The sequence below is a fragment of the Leptosomus discolor genome, chromosome 4 (genome assembly GCF_034619465.1).
Source record: "Leptosomus discolor isolate bLepDis1 chromosome 4, bLepDis1.hap2, whole genome shotgun sequence".
NCBI lineage: Eukaryota > Metazoa > Chordata > Aves > Leptosomiformes > Leptosomidae > Leptosomus > Leptosomus discolor.
In genome coordinates this window covers 75,169,485-75,192,245 of record NC_141394.1, presented here as the reverse complement: position 1 = coordinate 75,192,245, position 22,761 = coordinate 75,169,485, and the positions used below count along the sequence as shown (strand labels likewise).

The 22,761-nt window shown below is 38.8% G+C and overlaps 1 protein-coding gene across 1 annotated transcript in view; it reads right to left on the bottom strand.

Moving 5' to 3' along the window:
* Positions 1 to 22,761, bottom strand: part of FAM53A (family with sequence similarity 53 member A) — a 73,224-nt gene that overhangs the window by 35,941 nt on the left and 14,522 nt on the right. Inside the window, exons 2-4 of the mRNA XM_086464209.1 lie at positions 14,513 to 14,759; positions 7,358 to 7,412; positions 4,310 to 5,112 (exon numbers count right to left, since the gene is read on the bottom strand). Of these exons, the coding sequence (XP_086320335.1) occupies positions 4,310 to 5,112; positions 7,358 to 7,412; positions 14,513 to 14,590 (936 nt within the window). The 5' untranslated portion in view covers positions 14,591 to 14,759. The remainder of the gene's footprint in view (positions 1 to 4,309; positions 5,113 to 7,357; positions 7,413 to 14,512; positions 14,760 to 22,761) is intronic.

Genomic DNA, 22,761 nt, shown 5'->3' with positions numbered 1-22,761 from the left:
ACCAAAGACCACTTCAGAGGACATGTTGAAGAAGCCTGGGGATTTATTTTTTTTTTTTAAGCATGATACCAAGATATTTCTTTTCTTTTTTTTTGCAACTCGACACTACAGCATTGGGGGAGGAGTAGCATAAGAATGTTAAACACCGGAAAGACTACAAACTACAGTGTGGTGTTTGATCTGAAACAGAATTTAATCTCACTGTCACTCTAAAACTTGCTTACACACTGAAAAACATGTGCAACCTCTTGGCTGTTCTTTACTTGAAGCACCTCAGGATCGACTGACATAATTCATGAAGCAGAACATTTGAAAAAGCTCAGCAGTTTCCTCTTCAGGAAAGAAGCATTTCTCTCCTCCTACTGCAGTTAGGAGTCTAAATGCCACCTTTACTTATTCTGTGGCAGCCTCTGTGATAGAGCTGATTACTTGCAGAAGAGCACAACCCCAAAGTCATGCACAGTCATCTTGAAATACCAGGGTGATCAGATGCCCGCTGCAGTGAAGAAACACCAGCCTCCTCACTGGAGCCAGCTTCTTACTTGGATGATTCTGAACAAATACTAAGTAGGCATAGATAACATGTTCTGCTGTTCTACAACTCCTACAGCTATTCTTGCATATATAACTGAACAGAGAAAGTAATTTTGAGTCCTTTGGGGCTGAAAACAGCTATCATATTTTGTTATCTTTTCCTACAGTCTTTTCTACTTGTTTTTACAGCTGTCTTCATGTTCTAGAAGGTCTGAAGTTTCACAAGTTTGTATTTTCAGCTTCAAGTCCAGAAAAAGATCCTTCCAGAATTTAGCACTATGTGAGAGCTCAACAGTGGTGTACAGCAGTCTGCCTGATCATTTCAATCTATTTCTACATACACTAATTACTCATTTTACTGAATATTAATGTAGAGTTTTCCATGAGAATTGAAGATATGGCATATTCTTTTCCAAGAGGACATAAAATCTAAAACAGAGGGGGAGTACAGTGAACTAAAGTGTGAAGGACTGTGGAAGAATAAAATCAAAGTATATAGAAAGAAACAGTTTATGGTGTTAAAAGCTGCCCAATTTCTTTCCTTCCTTTAAATAAAGGCACAAATTAGAATATTAAAGAGGCAACAGCAGAAGGAACAAGCCATGGACAAGTACAGAAACGAAGGACAGATTAATAATCTGAATATACTCATATATGAACTCTAAGCTTAAAAAGCAATAACAGAAACTTTGCTTCCAGAATTACACTTTCTATTTTCTAGCACTTACATTTAGCAAATTAGTAGGGACTGAGGCAGCAGCCAAGTAAATCTTCCAGAACTCAGCTAGCAAAAACCAGTTCACTAAGGCAAAAAAATTCCAAAACAAACCAAAACCACCTTCCACCCCATTCTCCCTTTAAAGCTTCACCCAACCATGGCTATTCAAGACCTTCATTCAGATACAACAGCACTTGCTTCAGGTTCAAGTAAATAAATAGTTTAGTTCTGATAAATACTGATTTGAAAGAATTCCCAGCTGAGAAACCTTGAGCAACTTTAGCAGGTGTTTCACTGCCAACCTCTCAGGGCTCCAGAGCATTAGCAGAAACAGCTGCAGACCCAAAACTCCCTTCTTCATGCAGTTGTGGCTCCAATATACCACTGCAATATAGAGGAATAACTCTCCCTTCCCAGGACCTTCAGATCTATCATAACATGGGCCAACTATGACTGACCTTCTCCACAACCAATACTAATTATCTAATTACTAACCTGGTTTTGAGCAACTATTTGGTAAGTTTAGCTTTTCAGGAAGATTTGAGGACATCAAAATATTTTCAGTAAAGCTTAGAACAAAAATCCTTAAAAACACTTGTTTTCAACATAGGTCTTTCATAAACTGACTTGGAAGTGAATTTGAAATCACAGAAAAAGTATTTTTGGAAAGAATAAGGAGCTATCAAGATACATGAAAGAGAGGTCTTACTGAACTTCCCCTTATCGTAGTCCTGATCTTCACTGAGCTATATGCAGATATAGGACACATCCACATCTCCTTGTGTGACACTTCAAAACAAGTCTTCTGTAGTATTAGCTTATAATATTTTGCACAGCAGTAATTTTGTTTAAGTTTAGAGAGAAACGAAGACCACAATAGAAGTTTCAAAGCGTATACATCCACCAGGACTTGGGGCATGGGGAGAAGGTAGGCTATGAAGAAGTACAAGACTTCTAACTATAATGGGTAAGCAAGCTGTCATTCTAAAATACCCCAACACTTCTTGAAAACTTAATTCAATTTTTACTCCAAATGTTTTGAGTACTCCCCTAGTTTTTAAACAGATGTTTTCATTAAAGTTCAGCATGTTTGGAAACTGATGTATTTCCAAACTATACTTTGTGCCTTTGATTAAATACACAGTAGTATCTTTATAGGAACATTCTACTGAAACAGCTGGAAAAACCACCCCATCAGGCCTTGACACTGTAGAATGAACTTTGTTGCATAAACTACTCAGCTTATCACAAAAACATCATTTCAAAATAGGTCTTACAGGAAAAAGTGATCCAGAATGGCTTAATATTAGTCTCTCATACTCTTCAATTCAGCAACAAATAGCCAAAAAACTTTCTCTAGACATGGGCTATATCAGGTTTTTTTCCCCACACACACACTATTTTATGGATTATTTAGAAGGTACAACATCTGAGAGCTGAAACTATTCTGCCAGACTGAAATACTGCATTATCACCTCTAGAGCTTGAGGAATGCAAACAGCAAGTCTAGCCAAAAAAGGAGCAAGTTTTAAGTTTTACATTCACTTTAAATAAAGAAACCTGCATTAGACCACACAGGCAGCTGAAAGGCAAATCCACTAATATTTCTGGAGTAGATTAGCAAACTAATCTCAGCAGTGATTAACACACAGGAACAGGTATGATCTGATTAGCTAACTAATAAACTTGCATCTTAACCAAAACTTGGAACAGCGTCTAGTCATTTCTAGACTAGAACTGATTACCAACCTTGTCAAACAAATCATTCCGTATGGCTTGCCAACCAATTACCTATCCCACAGCTTCATCAAAAAACCCCGTATTTTTCAAGAAGAAAATCCTCTAAGCTATAAATTTTCTCACAAAGGTATACGAGAAGGACAGACGCCATCAAACAAACTTTTAGCTAAGCAAAGTGGCCATAGACTAGTTAACTCCATGGCTATCCCGCAGTAGAGAGTTCAGTTCCAGCATCTCACTAGTATCTTTTCCCACACATTTCAATGTAAAGCCTACCAAGGTAGCACAGATTGGACATTTCAGCCAGCATCTCATTCTGTTCAGCTTTTCTTTTGCACAGTGCAAATGCAGGGACACTGGTGCAGAACTATTTCCTTTCCTTACATTTTTTATTGCTACTTCTGCAAACTGCCTCCTCCTCACTACTATTAACAGATCTACTCACACAAACCTCCCAAGTCCGGCACCTACTGAAGGCAGTACAGTTATATTCTCACAAGCGTAAAGTGTTCTCTGACCATAATATAAGACTCAATTTTACATCTACAGAAACTAAATGAGCATCTTCAGTTTTAAAGTGTAGCAGTTGCCTCTGTGGGCACAGAGGCTTCGAAAAAAAATGAGCTGTGTACATGCAAAGTATAGGCACAAATTGAAGTTTACCAGTTTTTAAATCAGGACCTGTAATCTCACATGAGGGAGGGAAGTAGAATTATGAGTAACTGGAGGAAAACACTGCTCCATTGAGCTGGAGCACCTGCAGTTGCTGTATTAGAAAACTATTTCTACCTCTGACTGCTTAGTAGCAGTTTCTTTAGCCAATTCATTTATATAAGGGGTTTGCTTGCTCTTATTTAGCTTTATGGAATTACCCAAACTGTAAGGGGAGGCTTAACCAAACAGATTTGCACCAAGATGACTTAGAAATCATTGCACACTGTTCTCTGGGAACATGGTGGCATTTGTTTGTTTGTTTTTGCTATCCTGTCTATTCGTGTCCCCCCCCTTTCCCCATGGCTTCCTTGCATTTTAAAGACAAGCCATTTTTTTTGGCCTCTGCTTCAGACATCTCTTCATACTCTTCGTACTCTTTATCAAGTAGACTAGACTTCAAGATTTGGTCTTTGGGAGTAAAAAGTAAGTTGCTATAGGGCATAGCACTGGCAAGTATAAGCAGCTTGCTACACTGCTGAAGGTGATATATATCTCTACAAGATTACAAGCAAATGTTTAAACAACTACAAATTGGTTTGCTTTATCTAGAAATAGCCTTTCTGCAAGAATTCCCTTCACACACTGAGGAAAGTAAAATCTCACCCGTGTCATTTTAAAAAAGTCTAACGATGGTCTGTTCCATCGTACATCCTCCTCCCGTCTGCGCTTTAGCCGGCTTTTCTTTTCGTTCAGAACACAAGGCTGAGAGCGGCATCTCAACAAGCCCTGACGCCGGCTGAGCTCGGGTGTGGAGGTGGGAGTGCTGTTGGCTGAAGGCAAGAGATTTCCCGTCTCGGTGATGTGCTCCTGGGAGAGGGAGAGGCGGCGCCTTGGGTTAAAGTCACAAGGGCCTCCAGAATTCCAGCGGGTACTCGAGCTTGTGCTGCCCTCGCTACTGTCCACAAACCCGCTGCTGGCAGAGGAAGGTCTGGGTACTGGTGATGTGTTGAAGCTGGTGATAGTGAAGACATTATTTAGCGACAGGATGTTTTGTGGCAGACTGATACTTGTGCTTCTCTGTAAGGTTGCACTTCCATGACTGTTGCAGCGTTGCAAGGTAGCGCTACCACCACTATTACACCGTCTCTTTGACACAGGAGTCCAAACCTTTGAATTGCCAGGCTTCCACGGTGACCGACAGCGAGCCAGCTCATCTGGCTCAGAGAGGGACCTACAATGGCGTTTCGTTGGTGGTGCCAAGGGTTGACCCGAGTTTTCGTTAAGGTTTAATTCACTTATCCATCCTGACACCATAGACGTACTAGAAGATTCCTGCTGCCATTGCAGACTACCATTACTGGCAGAGCCCGTGCTGAATGGGCACACTGGGAAAGGGTAAGCTGAATTCCTTGTTGTGTCAGTCTGGATTGGGCAACCCCCATTTAAAGCTTTCCAAGGACTCTCTTCTGAAAACAAAAGAAAGATACAGGTGAAAGATGCAAAGGAAAAAGACAATTTAATGTAAAACCGTGAATCAAACTCAAGTTTAGAAGGATGAGTCGCAAATACCCAGCTTTAATCAAAATTTCAAACTATGGTTACATATTTTTTTTAAAAAGGTAGAAAATCCCAAAATCATGAAGACCAAAGTATTTCAGGAGGCGGTCCAGGCACTCCAGTATATATGTACCTTGTTGATGCTTCTTCCTGTGTAGTGAAAGATTACAGCACTGTATTTGCTAGCAAGCAACAGGGATAGCTTCCCTACCTGCTTCCTAAGTGCATAGCACACAATTAAAATCTGTAACAGTGAACAACCTGAGGTACAACCAAAATGGATTAACAAGTAATGTGAGAAACTACCAGGGAATTTTTTTTTTTTTTTAAAAAAGAGCAGGATAATCTCTTCATAGACTGCTGTCCTTTATTTGGCTGTTATGCTTTTCTATTAAGAACACCTTACTAAAGAAAAGTTTCAAAGAGATGGGCGTTCACATTGTTGTGTGAAAAGCTTTACTTTAAATTAGAAACAGTATAAAGTTAAGTCAGACTGCAGATTGTTTCCTTTTTTGCTCATATTCAAAGTGTAGGGGAAAGAAATCTTAATTCAATGCATAAAATAAGTATCCCTTAAGAACCTCCTGCAAGTTTTACTGTGAATACAGACATAACCCATAGTGCACAACTTCTCATCTGAAGTGGCAATGCTGGGTTAAAAGCAGTCTGCCAGCAAAGCCTCTCACTCCTTTGTAAAGCGTTTCTTTGAGAACATTCTGCACATTTTACAGCTGTTCCTCCACATTATACAATGAAGTGTAAGAAGAACTACAGCAGACTTTGGATTTGCAAATTGAAAAGCAGCAAAACTGTTGGCCAGTTAACAGTGCTTCATGCTTGGTTAGAAAATTTGCTAATTTAAACCAATTAGCCAAGTAAGTTTCACTTATCCCAGCTTTAAAGAAAGAACATTTAAAACACCCATTTTTTCCCTACACCTATTTTAAGAACCTAAATATAGCCTAAACATTAAATACTCGTATATTCTTATAGTTGGCTGTCTAAACTAAGTTTTAGAGTAATCAACAGATAAAAGATTTGCTGAGTAGCTTTAAAAGTTGCAAACCCAAATAGTTGTACATGTTCCATGCCTAAAGTATGTCATGGATTATCCTGTTTATTTGGATCTTATTTAAAGAACACCCTATTGTCTCAAAATCATTTAACTGTGCAGACAGCTGGCCTATTCAAACAACATGTTTTATTAGAATTCCTCTGTCCTTCCTCCTCCATTCTTTCAGATGGGTACAACCACATACTGTGCTTTGCCTTAAGCATGTAAGCTCTTCAAGGCAGGGACCATCCATAATTCAATGCAAGTAAAATAGCCTACACAATGGGATCCAGATAATGTTTGAAACTCCCTAGCATCTACTGTAGGACAATTTCCTAACTTGGACTGGCCTGATTTTTAAAAATCCTTAGGAAGCTTTCTCCCAGGCTGGGAGGTTGGTTTAAAGTTTGCTGTAAAAAAAAGTCAAGTTGCTCATGTGTTTCATCTGTTTTCATGATAACAGTATTCAAGATAAAATACCATTTCCCTTTGAAACCTCACACAAACCAAGATTCACATTTTACGGGAAATCCCACTAAGCAAATAAAAATCTTCCATGCTTAAAGACATGACAGAACATGCAAAATTTCAAGTCCATCCCTTCACAAAGCAGTATAAAGTTTACGTATCAGTAAGCAGTATTTTTATTTTTGCTAGATGCAACTTATTCTTCTAATAAGACCAAGGGGGGAAAACAAATAACACTTGTATGAAGGCACTGGACTCCAACTTACGCTTTGCATCATACTGGATATTCTGTGTGGCAAAGCATGTAAGAAGGTGTGTAAAGATGTGAGAGCTTTCTGCTAGCTGAGGAACCTGAAGAGATATTTAGCATGAAAGCCAGCATTGCTGTGCTTCTGTACACCACAGCAGATATTGAACTAAAAAAAAATGTGTTACAAGGGCTTTTACTATGCAAAGCAGATCACAAGTACAAAACTAACAACCAGCTATTCCCAGTATTGTTCCGAGACCAGCTTAAACCAGCAGGCTCTACAGCAGCATGCTCCATCCCCCTCACCTTATTTACAAAAGAAAGGCCGCTTGCTATACCAATTACCTCAGTAAAGCACAGCTAAGGTTTCTGAAGAACTTACCGTTGATTTCGAAAGGGAACAAGCTGCCACTTTTGTTCAGCTTCTCAGATGAGTACTGAAATTAATCAGAAAAAAAGTTTTAACTGTGTGAATGAGCATCCACCTCAAGAAGTGGCATGTAGTTTTCAGTTTCCCTGTACGTGCATTTCACAACGTCTTTAAAAGGACGGGTTTATATGCTGGGTATCTTGAAGAAATTCCTGAACAGCTGATCTTTCTAAACAAAACCTCTGGCATCTAACTATTTGCAATGTTTTCTGATATATTGCTGAGTATCAAACTGTTTCAAGAGTTGCAACATTACTCCATGTGAATAAACTGCAAAATTAAGAGTGATAATTCACCCTTAATGAAAAAGCTTTGATCCAATTCTCATTTCAGTGGAAAGGAAATTACAGTCTGACAATTGTGTTTCCATTATCAATCTTAAGGGTGACAGCAAAACACTTCATCTTAAACTAAGAGACAGGAATAGCTTTCTCTAAATTAAATATACAAACTCTTAAGGGTGCTCAGAATGAACACTGCCCAAAGCAGGCTTTACTGGTATTCCACATTTTCTTAAGAATCAGTGTAGAAAAAGGCTTTCTTATTTCTAAAGGTACAAAAGCCATTAAAAAAATCTTTCCTATCCAAAAATCACCTTTTGCAGTCTGGCAGTTTTTGAAATCACCGTTTATTGGTGATGGTTCACTACTCAAAAAACAGTGTACCAGCCATGCTTAAAGTTTATATGTAAAGGGCTTCAGAATTTATGATTAAGCTTTGTCAGTAGCCATCTGCACAGCAAGACAAGTTTGTATGCAGAGTGCTTCCATTGTCTTAACTAATTTTACCTAGAAAAGTTTACTACAAAGGCATTTTTAAATAGTCTACATTTTTCAGACAAAGAACAGAGCTTGCTGTCCAGCCTCCTAAAGCAGAGTTATAAATAAATGCCTTAAGGCTCCATCAGAGCCCAAGGGCCATTATTTATTCCCTCACCACCACCTCAGGATGGAGAGGAAGATTGCTTTAAAAGAGAGCAACACACTTTATGTGAACATTGTTTTCTGTGTATACCCAAAGAAGATAGCATTGTACATACACTTCCTTTCCAGATACAAAGTCCATTTTTAAACAAACATCCTTGGGCTACAAAGCTTTTCTTCTTTGTACAGCAACACAGAGCACTACTGACAACTGTATATCCTTGAGCCCCACATATAAGATACAAATGCTATGCTATGGTAGTATTGCCTTAGTCTTTTTATTTTAGAGGTAGGAAACAATGGAACTGATGAAAGGATAGGACAGCATTCAAATTTTTAATCTTACTTTTTATCAACATCTGCATATGAGAAGCCATTTGATTTTTACTTTACATTTGCATCTGTAGATGCATTTATAAACTTCCTTTTCAAGAAGGCCACTTTTAAGTAAACAGCAGAACCCCAAGTTTGAATCTCCATCAGATTTACAGTAAATTAGCCCTATTCAAACCATCTGAAGTCTCAGCAGACAGCAGGAGCAGCAGACACTTTCACTAGTTTGCTTTTCATAACTGTGGTCATCAGTCATATAGCATACACATTTATACAGTACACACATTTAAAAAGCTAGTATCAATTGTTTACTCTAAACAGCTGCTAACGTATCATATAGAACACAAGAGGACATTAAGATAACAGGAATAGTTACATTTTCAGCTGTCCCTGAAGGAGAAACAAATTAAAGAAGCTTAAAGATAAGGTTTTTCAGCAAATTCTTCCCTCTCCAGTTTTTCCCAAATGAAAAGCAACACCAACCTACTCAACCATCAGATAGTAGCTAAGGAAAATAGGGTTTTGGAACAGAATTCCATGTCAAAGTCTTAAAGCTAATGTATCTTGAACCACGTGGAAAAGGGCAAGGACTTAATCATAACATAATAATTAGGAATGTTTAAAAGACCATTCACACAGCTGAGATCTTGGATGCTTAGAAGTAACAGAACCTCGAGGACAATCCCATGTGGTAAGATTATTAGATTGATATTTAGTTTTTACAAATAGTTTTTAGCCAAAATCGTCTAACAAGGCCCTCTTCATGAATGACAGAGTTATTTAATTATCTGCACTTCAGACACCTTAAAGACTCTTGTCCATCAGGTAGAGACTAAACTACTACATCTTTTGACAGCTGCAAAGGACTGAAAACATTTTTCAAGGGGGGCATGGAAAAAGTGGGATCATAAACACATAGAGTATCTGTACTACAGAGAACAACTGCAATGTTCTCTAACACGGGCAACTACCCTGTCCTTACAGCTATTTCCGATCAGCTTATGATGAAGTCAGTGCTCAGTTCTACGACAAAGCAGACATATTAAAACAACACTACAACTTGTTCTCTTAAGTGATTATTTATACAGAATCCCATTAAGTTACAAAAAGTGCTAGTTCTTTGGAGATTCAGATCAAAATCCCTCACTAAGAATGCCACATGTGACATCACACACAGAGAAGGGACAGTAAGCTGCATTATTTCTAGTAAAAGCTCGAGGCACTGAAATAAGGGGTGACTAAGGCGACAAGTAAAGAATCTCCTTTATGATATATACTTGGCTTTCTAGAACTGACGCTAAAAATACTTGGAAACACTATCTGGTAGCATATTTTAATGATGTCTGTAAGCCCAAACTTGAGTAGACTATCAGGCTGTAAATTGTTTATAGGAGGGAGGATCTTTTTATCTATACAGCACATGGCAGAAGTCTCACTGAGTATTACTGTAAGAGGGCACTGAACCAGCTTATCAGCTCTCCTTGGTCGCCTGTGCTCTGCTCCAGCCTCCCCCATTCATTCCCTTTGTGCTATGATCTACCTGAAGTTTCCCAAATGAAGATCTCTTATAATTATGCTTAAGAAGAGATTGCAATTGCTAAGAACCTTGACAGGGAAGTCTGCTACCTTCTGTGGGAGGGAAATCTTTGTTAGAATAGGGTCAAATAATTCAACAAGGTCATTTTTCTGAAGAGAAAACTCAAGAGGTCATGCATGTCCATCTTCCAACTAGTGCTTTTTGAACAGACATTTTAAAAAACCCACCAAGATCTGATGCCTCTTGACAACTTTCTGGGTGCAGGGGGAAGCACATTTTAAGACAGACACACACAAACAACGAAACTACAAGTTTCACCTCAGGCTGGAGTTGTTTGCTTCATGTGAGAAAGTGGATCTATTTTGAAATGCTTGTTCAAAAGCAGAACCTCTTCTGCACATTAGGAGAGACTACGCTCAAAAGGAAAGGAATTGCATGGTACGACATTTAGGACAGTGCTGCAAGTTTCAATTGATTTACTGAGTCTTGGCAGCTGTTCTTTCGTTAAAATATTCACTTAAAAAGACACCTAGTCTCAAACTGAGTAAATGGAAGAGGCACGCAAGTGAGACTGACAATGAATTATATCACTAATTTAAAGAGTGTTCTTTGCTAGCAAAAAAACAACTGTAACAAAAATAATTCCGGCTATTCTACATACACTCCAATCTACTACATTAGAAACTTCACAGCCTGTGCTATCTTCCTCATTCTTAATATGACTTCTTGACCATAATTTTAAAGTTAATTTCTTTAACTTCAAGGCATTTTTTCCAGTTTCCAAGTATATTATTGGAGATCCTCCAATTTATTGGCATCCTTCCCAAAACACAGGAAAGCCAGTGTTTATTATTCAAGTATTAATTGAACCACCACCATATAAATGTGACTTTCATTGTTTGAATAGGCCATGCCAGTCCTCCATCTCTCTACCAAATATCCTCCAAATATGACTAGATAGGAAGTAGTAAGGAGAAGTATTTGACCCTTTCTCAGAATGTGAAGTAATTAAGTTACAACTTAGACTCAGCCCTCAAATCTTTCGGCTAGTGGCTTTCCATCCAAGGAAGTCAGCCCAATTCGAAGTCTTTCAACACAAGTCGGGTCCATAAAAATTAAAAATAATGAAAACCCACATGCACAGAAGGGGTTTATAGTAGAGCTGCTTCCTTCTACAAATGCTTGTCTGGAGATGCTCACATTTCCTTCTTAATACCACACCTTGAGGTCTTGCATGTCACACAGTTACTTCACAAACTGTTACTAGCTTCTACATGAATACCAAAAAAAGTACTAGTTTAGTCAGAACATACAGAAAAACCCTCAAGACTCTTAAGATTCAAGAGAACTATGTTCAAGGAAGTAGAGACCAACTATTTGATTTAATGAATCTGTCAACTCTTGAAAGCCATAATATGCTCACAGAACTCACTATTGTGAAGTAGAGTCAATCAACCAGGGATACTATTCTACCCTGTGAGCTACAGTGCCCACTCAAAAGATAAAAGCTTGGGACAACCTTCCTCCTTCTACAGCAGGAAATCAATCATTTGGGGTTTTTTTCTGAAGGCAGGTGCAGCACAAGACCGTACCATATAACTCAGCATGCACTGGCCAAATGAATTACACCAGCTTGGAAAATTAGCATGTCATTTAACAGACTAGTAAAAGAAGATAAAGCTAGCATTTTACAACATGCTTAGGCAACAGACAAAGTTACTGGTCACCATACAGCTTACACAAATGAAAAAGCATACTATGTCCTATACATGTTGTCTCTATGCCCAGCTTAGCTCACTGGAAGGTAAATAGCTTTGTAAGAACTATTTTCTTTTATAACCCTCATTTATGAGCTGTATTACAGAATAGCTTTTCCCCAGCTATTTCACCTACTTGTGCCAAGACAAGCACTTGTGCAGATGCGCTGTGGAAGGGATCATGAGACCGATAAGGGTTAACATTAACCTGGGCAAGAAAGGTTAGTCCTAATCCTTGATCAGCTCACAAGATGATTCACCACATGGTCCCACAGAACTTTGTGCCAGCACACGTAGTGAAAGGTGCAGGCAAGACCATTTCAGAATTGCTCTAAATTGCTGTTGCTATTACAAGAAACTGCAGCATTAACCCAAACTTCTTGCCAAAAAGTCTAAATGTGCTAGAGCTGATTCAAAGACCCACACTAGCGGTCTTCTTCCCTTATTAAAATTTAGCAGTTGTCTTTCTTAGTGGGAAAAGTGTAGTTTTTATTACCTCAGGTTCACATTTTAGTCAAGAAGCCACCATTCACTTCCACAAATCCTTTTTAATAGGGAGCAACCTAGTTGCACACTTCTATTCACACTTGCTTCTCCAGTTCCACACCTCACTTCTCAATTTTCACGCTTTTTCAGGCTGCCATTGTGTACAAGCAGAACCTGTTCCTGGCCTCAGAATCCATTTTCCACAAGAACTAAAGCATTTACAAAACCAATTACTTGATAAAGGAGGAGAGAGGAGCAGGTGAGAGGGTGAGAACAAAACCACTGATGAGACATCATCTGCCATTTCCCACTCCAGTCACTCTTTTTCATGCTTTATTGTAAGTACAGATAAGGAGAGGAATAAAAAACCCCACCAATCTACAACATGTTACAGCATACCAACACATTCTTTTATAGACTCCACACAGTGTCAAAGCAGTAATACACCCTGCTCTGCTCTTACAAGTCTCTGGTCCAAAACCTACAGTGACTTATCAGTAAAAGAACAACTAGTTTCCAGATTTATGCAAACTTCAGTGCCACAAAAACAAGAAATAACAAGGTGCCACTACAAGTTTAGAGGCAAGCACTGCTACTGGTTACAGGTCATCATTGGTTCACATCCAGGCCCAGTGTTTAGTTACAAGTGATGAGTTCACTAGTTCAAGAATACAAGAGATTCCCCTACAAACTGCGTATCTCAAGTGCTTCATCAAGTTAGCTGAAATAAACACAAGCTGAGTAAGCACTTCTATTCTAAATGAGTTAACATCATTCCAAGACCTTATATATGCTTTCAAGAACAGCACATATTTAAGATGAAGATAGTAAAAAACAAGTAAGTTATCAAAAGAACTCTATTACAGTTTTAAAAGCAAAACCATTTGATTAATGTCTACTATTAGACATGCTTGCTTGACAAAGTAGTGGACAACTGGTCAAGCATTTCACATATGAGAACTGCAGGTGCTTGTGCACAGACTCCACTGTGTTCAGGATAGGTTTCACCTGGTTTGCCCTTGTGGAGTAAATAAAGAAGCAGTTCAGCTACTTAAGAACAAGTTACAACAGAGGCAGAATCTTATTGTTAAAGTAACTGAACATGCTTCAGGTTCAATGCCTGCATAGCTTACTATTAAAAAAACAACAACTACAGTTGAACAATATTTTGACAGTTAAATTAATTTTTTTGTGTGTGTGTCCCATTGGTACCCTAAAGTTTGACCTACAGAAGGGTGCCATTGCAATTAAAGTCAGTGAAACAAGGCTACTGCACTATATGAAGAATATGGTCTCTCAGGGTTCTCAGGCACCCCAAACTGACAGGAGACTATTTCACATTACTCGCTCTGGAGTAGAAATAATACCTCATCTCACAAGCAATGTGTGAAGAGAATAGATTCCTTAGTGTCCGAATAGCATGCTTGAACCACATCACAGACTCACAGACTAAACCAGCAGAAAATAACCCAGTAAATATTACAAAACTTTTCAGCACCCCAGGCATCCGACACACTGATAAAGCAAGGATCTACTACCATCAACAACAGTCTGGCAGTCAGCAACCTGACTTTCAGTTCAACTGTACGTACTTAATGACCTGTTCTCCTTCTGCCCAGTGCTGACAGTTACCTACGTGGTGGTCACCGATTTTTGTAATTAAATACTGTTGTCAGACACCAAGCACTGGGCTATATGACGTGAAGAACACTTCACCATATATGAGTACTTGTATTTTTTATTAGGGGAAAAAGTAATCCTGGGAAGTTTTGATAACTCAGTCATTAGAATACTTTGTTTTATGAAGAGAATGGGCTTTTTGCTAATTATTTAAAATGAAGCTGTAAGGTTAAAAAGATCATTAAAATAAGAAAGCACCACTTCAAGAAGTACCATACACTGAAGTTTCACTTTTTCCCCTTAAAACTCTCACCCACATTGCAAACCAGTCCAAACTTAAATAGCTGAATTCTAGCTGATCTGTGTTCTTCAATTTGTTACATAGTTTCGAGTTACTGTCAATCTACTTTGCACTTCACATTTATTACATGTAATTTTGGTAGATCCTTACCAGATTAATATTGTACGTTTTACATGTCAGATCATCCAAGCTCTGGTTCTGCAGCTTTTCTGTTATTAGTGTTACCATGGTAGTTGTTCCTTTTCCACTGCTCACACAGAAGTGTTCGAGGCTCTTCGGTCTCTTGTTTCAACACTCATGAGCCATTTCTGGTTTGGTTTAAAGTCTTGAGATTTATGCTTCCATCTTATTGCCAAAGTTTATTTCCAAATGCTGTCAGTGTATCATTTCTGATTTTCTGTAAAATTGGGGCAGAAAAAGGAAAAAGTCAGAAAAATTCTTGTGTACATCATAATTACTGTGGTAATAACAGGACTCATGTTTGGACCATTCATTTGTGCAAGTATACCACTGACTAATGCTATTGCCTGGCATTTCAGACTACTCATCTCCATGAAAGAATATTGCAATTTTGAGATTTCATTGATTACAACTTCAGAAGGGATAAGACTCATACACAGTAAATATCAGCATATTATTTGGCCATTTCCTACTATTAAACAGATTCTACCTACGATTTTTATCCAAGACAGAAAGGAAGACTTAAGCTTTCCCTCATTTAACTACTACTGAAGTCTTAGCCAGGTATACTAGAACAGCATATGAAACAGGCAGATACCTACCATACTGTTCTGTATGTTTAACGTTATTTGCCGTTTTAAGACATTCTACCATATCATTTCATTGCTAGACCCTTCTTAAAAAAAGTGGAACAGTGGGTAGCTCAAATGCTATATCCACTTTCCAAACCTTTAGATACTTTTAATATATTCCCTGTGTTTTTTTCTTTTTTTAAAGATTATGTAATTGCTGCCTGTCAGCAAACACTAGATCTTAAACTTGTAAGCAGGACAGATTACCATACACGTAAAAGCATCACCGACAAAGCTTAGACATCTTTATTCTGTGAGCAGTCACCTAAATCAAAAGCATTAGGTTCACTGGATGCCTCTTTACCCTAAACACCCTCTACACTATTTTCTTTCACTCTCTTCCCTCAGCATCAGTAAGCCCTTAACTGCTGCTATATCATTCTACACTATCTTCCAGAAGTCTCTATTAGCTGGTTATTTTTACCACAGCAAAAGGACCTCTGTACTTTCCTCAACTCTACCTCATTCTTCCAGTTCTCAGGAACAACTAGAACAAAATCACAGGACTTGAGCTTCTTCATTTTCCTTCTACCACAGTTCTCAAATTCACTTTCACTTTTAAAATCAGATCTGCATTAGTATTAATTGTCATTTCTTCACAGTACCTTCAGCAAACTCTTCTTCCCATAACTTTGCCTTACTGTGTCAACAAAAACATCCTTCCTCAACTCATGCTGATGACTCATTAGTGACATGCATTAACCATCCTTGCTTATAATTTAAGTTGGTCAAGAGTATTCAGTGACTGCTTATGGAACAAAAAAGGGAAGAGATCCATACACAGGTATTTCCAAATTTAAACACAGCAACATGAGCCTTGGGGAAGGAACAGTGATGCTGCTAGGACCAGAAGTTTGCTTCCATTTGCTAAGTTTTAAAGTCTACAGTAAAAAAAAAAAAGAATAGCATAAAATAATAATTTAAGATTAATGTTTCCATAAAATATTCTCTTTTCCACTGTGCTACTTATTAGCTGTTTAAATAACCAGCAGTAGCAAGAAAAAAGGCCATTTGAGTCCACGACCCCAGTTAAACCCATTTAAAACTAAGATATTAATAGTATTAATGGTAATGTTAGATTATCTTTTAAACCTGTGCCTCTGAGTACATCCTCAAATATGATTTTCATATGCTAACCATACAGTATTTCACCTTCACAGAAGTCCGCTACATAACAGCCTCCCTTAGCCCAACAGCGGTCCCACAGTCATTAATTTCTGCCAATCTTTTGGCCTCTTTCTCATATCTACTTTTATTTCCTATAAGGTAGGATGCTTGCAAGTGCTCCTCAACCACAAATAATAATACCCAGAAATATGAAGAATCCACTGTTTTTACTGAATGCATCCTATCTTTTAGAAAGCACCCAAGAACTTGAAATATTTACCACATCTTGTTCTGAAGTTACACCAAGTCAAATATCAAAACCACTCAACTTCATACACCCACTGGTAAAAGTTGCATGTACCCTTTTCAATGTAAGCATCTGCCAAAGTGCAGTTCACAAAATACCATGCAAATTTAAGGGCAAGTCTGAACAGAGCAGTATTTAGAGCAGCATGTTCAAACACTGTAATGTCCCTTTTAAACCTGGTGAAGTTTAAACTAGATCTGGAAATCGAAAATAGGAGTAAAAAGAAAGGCTGACTAGGGGTCAGAAATTGTTCATATACAGACTGAAAACATAGTGAAGCTGAGGAGCTTAGTAACTGGCACAAAGACTTTCAGATTCATTTTAAGGATTAAGATTTCCACAACTAAGAGGCTACAACTAAGAATCAGCTGAAAAGTTCAGCAGGTGCTTAATTACTTTTCTGTTTGGAAGAGCCAAGTAAGAATTTGTGTTTCATTGCTCAAGGAAAAAAAAAAGTAAATCCAATAAAACTACCAAAGACAGGGGAGGAACAAGGTTTTGATCTGTAATCAGTTAACTATAATGTAGTTACATCTTGCACAGTTCTTCCAATCTTCAATGTGTCACTGAAATTTTAAGTCAGCATAATACAAGCTAGAATAAAGAGAGAATAGACAGAAGGATATTAGTCTTTAGTTAATGAACCAATACATTCAGTTGCATGAAAGGATAAAGGGGAGGCAAGTGAAATCACAGAAGCTGAACTGGACAGTTATCCACATTCTTAAATCCTACCAGCTACTGAAAGTAACACCAGAGAGCTGCAAACCATTCAGGCCCTTTTCTGACAGCATGCAGCCCAATTAGTTCTGAAACACAAGCAAATGGGAAATTCCCCCAAAAAAGTTTCTCATTTTACCAACTGACACTTACCAACTATAATTTAAGTGAGATACATGCTTTAAGAAATATCTTTCACAATGGAGTGTATTTCAGAGCTACATGGGACAGGGGTGAAAAAGGGGCGCTAGCCAGACAAGCCTCCATACATCAGCTCCCAGTTCCTACTGCTCCCTTCCATCAGGAAATTCCACCCTGAGAGTAGAGGTTTTAGTTCAAATCAAAAACACGCTTTGGAAATTAATTCCCTCCTCATCCCCCTTTAACGTGCTTCAGTCTCACCCAGAAGCAATGCACTCAAACAAAACCACCTTTAGGTGTTCAGCACGCTGCACAGACTAGTGCTGGTCCGACGCGAGCCACCAGGCTGGGCGTACGCTGCGCACATCAGCACTCACCAGTTTATGCTGCAAATCTGTTCCTACTGGGTATGCCTTCTTGCCAATGACAACATAATGAATGCTTAAGTGGAAAAAGTGTTACCATCACCACACTCCTACCAACAAAAGCCATTCTCCATTGCGGCTTGATGTACACCTCAGCTGCCGTCACAACTGCTAACACATTTTCTTCTCCAGCTATTTGTTGCCCACAGCATGACGCCAGCACAAGTGTTTTTGCTACTGCACAGAGAACCAGACCAAGGAAGTTTTAAGGTTGGATAAAACCAAAACTTTTGCCATGGTTTGCCATGAACTGAACACCAGCACCCATGTGGGCACACTGTGGGATGCTGATGCTGCTTAGAGGTACCTGCCCAACTACAGCATCAGGGAAGAAAAAAAACCAAACAAACAAAAGCGCCACACAAGACAGACAGTTGACATTAGCATGTCCCACAATAAGCCAGACAGATTCTCCTATAAATAGGAATTAGATCTCCCCTGCCAAAGCATGGAACATGTTTTGCTCCTGCTTCCCAATTCATACTCCTTTGACCAGCCAAACTCACCAGTTCAAAGTGATCTGAAATCACCTCTGCAGCCTTAGCACCTTAAATCAAAGTGACCAAAGTCCAGGTTCACTCTAGCTGAGCCATTTATTCTCTACCAGGAATTGCTTCCCACATGTTGGCTAATTAATATTGGCTGTTAGGAGACAAGAGATTCTTAAGAGTCACTCTAGCTTCACTGTTGTAATTTTAAAACTTCATCAATGTATATTTTCAAGCCTTACAAGCTTTTGGCCCTCACTACCTCCTAGAAGCAAGTTCCTTACACTACAGAAAACTCCCCATGGTATTTTCATATTTTGGGGTGGGTTTTTTTGTTGAAATGTTTCAAGATCCTGTACTACAGTATGTATTTAATGTACCTACAGAGATAGTCAGCTGTTTATTTTATGTACTTTTTTTCCCCACCATGCTGTCTTTGCAGAGCTGGTTAAAGGCAGCTAACTATCACACCCTTTATGCTTATCAAGCTGAAGCTCCCTCAAACTGCTCAGCACTTCAAACTAATTGCATTTTCAGTAATAGGAACCATTTAACCATCCTTGTTAGGGCAACAAGGATCCTGCTGAATTTGCATTTCTTCATCTGCCTCACAGCATAGATCTTAGCACAATCAAGTTCTGCCTACCATTGGGAGCACATGCCCTGCCTTCTATACAGCCTGTAGGAATACCCCTGAAGATACACACCTCTGCCGTCACCAAGTCTCTACAGGTAGTAGCTGAGCCAGGCATGCAAGCTGAAACACTAAGATCCTTCAAGCCTTGAGGGAATAATGATAGCCCTTGGAGCTCCAAGTTGGATGAAGTCCTACAAGATTACGGCCATCTCTCCCTTAGCACACCATCCTTTATGGAGCCTGATTAGGCAAAAGAGTGAGAAAGCTGAGCCATCCAAGATAAACACGCATAACAAAAGATGTCAGTCAGTCTCTGCCCTGGGAGAGGCTTAATCTTACAAGGATCTCCTTAAGCTGGGGGGTAGGGGTGAGAGGTGTGGGGGGGGAAGAGAAGCTATTTTTATTGCTGAAAGGTAGATTAATGAAAAGGAATAAAGGGAACATAAAAATCCAACTCCAAATGCAAGCCAAAGCTAACATTCCTTACAGTTAGAGAATGAGCTGTGATGGAATCAGTATCACCATTCTCTCTGACTTAAAAGTTCTGTTCTATGACACATTCTGAAGCCTGAGAAAAGTAAAAGATTCATGATTCTATCACTATAGTACTACTAAAGAAGAGAGGTTTTACTTCTTTAAAATTTAGTCTAGCCACAAGTAGTACTTGTACAATCTCTGCCAAAAATTAAGGGTGGAGATAGAAGAAAAGAAGTGCTCATGTCACGAATTCTCTATCTTCTCAGTGACGTCACTGGGGTCTGTTTTGGGAAGACTACTAAAAATACGGATAACCCAACCCCCCAGTCAATTGAAGGATGTCAGATGCTTATCCAATTTGACAACCCGCTTTTGAAGAGATGAAGAGTCCTGATGAAGAACATAAAGCCAATTCAAAAATCTCTTCTTGGCTCTAAGAAAGTAAGGCAGACAGACTCATTTCCAACCCACTCCTCCTCTGCATCATGCAGGACAAAATGTTCCAGCAACAGCTCATCTCACTGGGAAAATTTACATTTGTTTGAAACACTTCTAACAATTTCTCCTCTGTCTCTGGAAGTTCCATCTTGGATAAAGAAGAAAAGATCACAAGATTTTAGATTGTTTCCCCATAACACAAATGTAGGTGTTTCTTGACGATCACAATTCCATTTTTTTTCTGCCTATGGGACTAAAATTACCCAGTGAGAACACAGAAGGTCGTTCCCTCTTTTCTGTTCCTTCACATTATTTCCTACTCTTTGCTCAGAGCACTACATGGAACCCTTATTACCAACAATCCCATAAAGACATACTTAGCCAGCTCCCAGAAGAAAAGGATTAGCTAGAGTCAAAATTCCAATTCGGATAAGTAGGTCCTTTAAAATATTATCTTTGCTTCAGCAAGCCAAAGAAGCTAATCACCCCAGCAGTACTAACTCCAGATCTAGATGATTTTGCTACTAGACTCTAGATGAAAGATGTTGCGATTTTTTGCCTCCTGGCACTTTCTGCAGCGTCCAAGAAGCATTTCAAAATTGAAACATCACGCAAAACTGATCAAGTTTTAACAGAGCATTGTCTGGCCCGTCCTAGTTATGCTTGAAGCAAGACTAAGTTGGAAGACCAGCTTTTTAGAAACTGCTAAACTAATATTTTATGCCATCTGAAAAAAGCTACGTCACGTCTAGTTTCTTGCAATACAAAATTCCAGCTTCCAAATGGCACAAGAACATTCTACTCCTAAAACTAAACATTATTTACCACAGTGCTAAGAAGTTCACAGGGAGGCTAAGCATTCCTTGTAACATAAGTCTACTATTAATAACTTTTAGCCCAGAAAGGTTCTCCATAGCAGGAATTTAAAGTTAATTATTTGGACTCTATGCTTTTCAGCACTTTTATGCAGAGGGATCATTCTGCAACCTCACAAAATTCCACATCACATTAAAAAAAATACCTGAGTTTTAATTAGAAAGTTTCCGGCAGCTACAGAATTATCCATCAGTGGTTTGGGGAATAGGTACTGGAGAGGGACACCTCATTTTCCAGCATGTTATACTTCAGGGATGCTCTCTTAACCCACAATCAGCTATCATCCCTTTATTTTCTGAGGTTCTCTACAAAAAGTTTAACAACAGTGCATTAGAACAACAGTGTCTGACCAAAAGGGACAAAGAAAAAGTATAGTTTACAACCCTAGTTTGTATTCTGTAGGAAGCGTTTCACAATCATCTAGCAAATCCTGTTTAAATAGTAGTTCCTCTCCCTGAAGAGTTCAGATGTGACAAAATAAGGGCGAGGCTCAACGACACTCTTTACACATGCTAAAACTCAAAATGAAGCCCAAGAAGTTAGTTCCAACATTTGCAATTCAGAGTTTCTTTTAAAGACTAAAGAGATATTTTTTGAGGTACAGAATCTCTTAGCTTTCTCCATGCAGTGCTTTCATAAGCCAGTTTCTATTAGAAGGAAGCCTCAATATTATCAGGGGTTCAAGCCTGCATCAAGGCTGCCACAACTCCAGCACAAAACTGCAAAATGGGACAAGAAAAACACACTGGAAGGCATCCTGCATTTTAACTGATGGCCACTGGAATCAAGTTTCTCAGGTATTCCACAGGCTTCGGAAGCACAAGCAGTATCAAGAGCTCAAAACTGCCTGATGAATACCTCGCTTAATGCACAAGACAGGACTGTATTTCACCATTCCAAGGCTGAAAAAGTAGGATTTGAGTTGTTAGTGCCTCCAGAGATAGATGAGAATAAATATTAGGTCCACTCGCCTCAAATGCGGAAAAGCGGTATGGAGCCCAGAATTTCACTGTTTTGACCCTAAAGCATCATCATTCTAACACCAACTGGTCACTGAGACAGCTGTGACAAAAATATAAACTGTTACTAAAATAAGGCTGCATCCTACACACTCATTTGTACTCTACCTCCCACACTTCAGATGCGAGAGCTCTTATGAGAAGGAAGCAAAGCTTCAACCATCACATACAGCCTTTGGTCTTCCTTTTACTTAAAATGCAACACATTTCAGCAAATCCCTTGAACTCAAAGGGAACAAGTAGTACTCAATTTTCTGACAAAAAAAAAAAAAAAAGACCTTGTTCAAAGCCTCCTGTGTGAGATGGAGAAAACCTGCAAGCAGAAGCACCAGAAGTAAACTAAAAAGAGTATCCTGGCTTAAGATGGTGGTTTCCAGTTTGCAAAATTCACAGCCAGATGATGTGCTGGAAAGAGGTTCAAGGTAATACTTTGGTGTACAGATTTCTCAATCTTCAGATGCAGAATTCATCCAGCTTGGCTGAGAAACACATACAAAATAAAGACATAAAATTAGAAATGGAAGATTTTACTCTGTTACATGCTGAACTGTTGTCTGTAATAAACATATTACCCTTTATTTCTCAAGTTACTAATCAGGTGGTTTGGGCTTGCTTTTAAACCTAAGAGAAGGGTCTCCTTTCAAAAAGGTGAATGAAGGGTGGATGTTAAGCCTTTGTCACAGTTTATAAACTGTATTTCTCAAAGCAACAGAAGTGGAGAAGCTCCAGATACTTTTTCCAGGTCATACCTAATTAAAGCAGGGAATGTATCACCACAGAAAACTAGGGCTAAGAACTCAACTCAGCCAGAGGTTAAAGCATGTATTATTGCCAGCTCCTATCAGTAAGACGTCTCATCAGACTCCCAGGTTTAAAGCTGTCTTTCATACTTGAGGAGGACCTAACATTCACATCACAGGTAAGTCATCCTGCACCTTCTAAAGTACCTTTG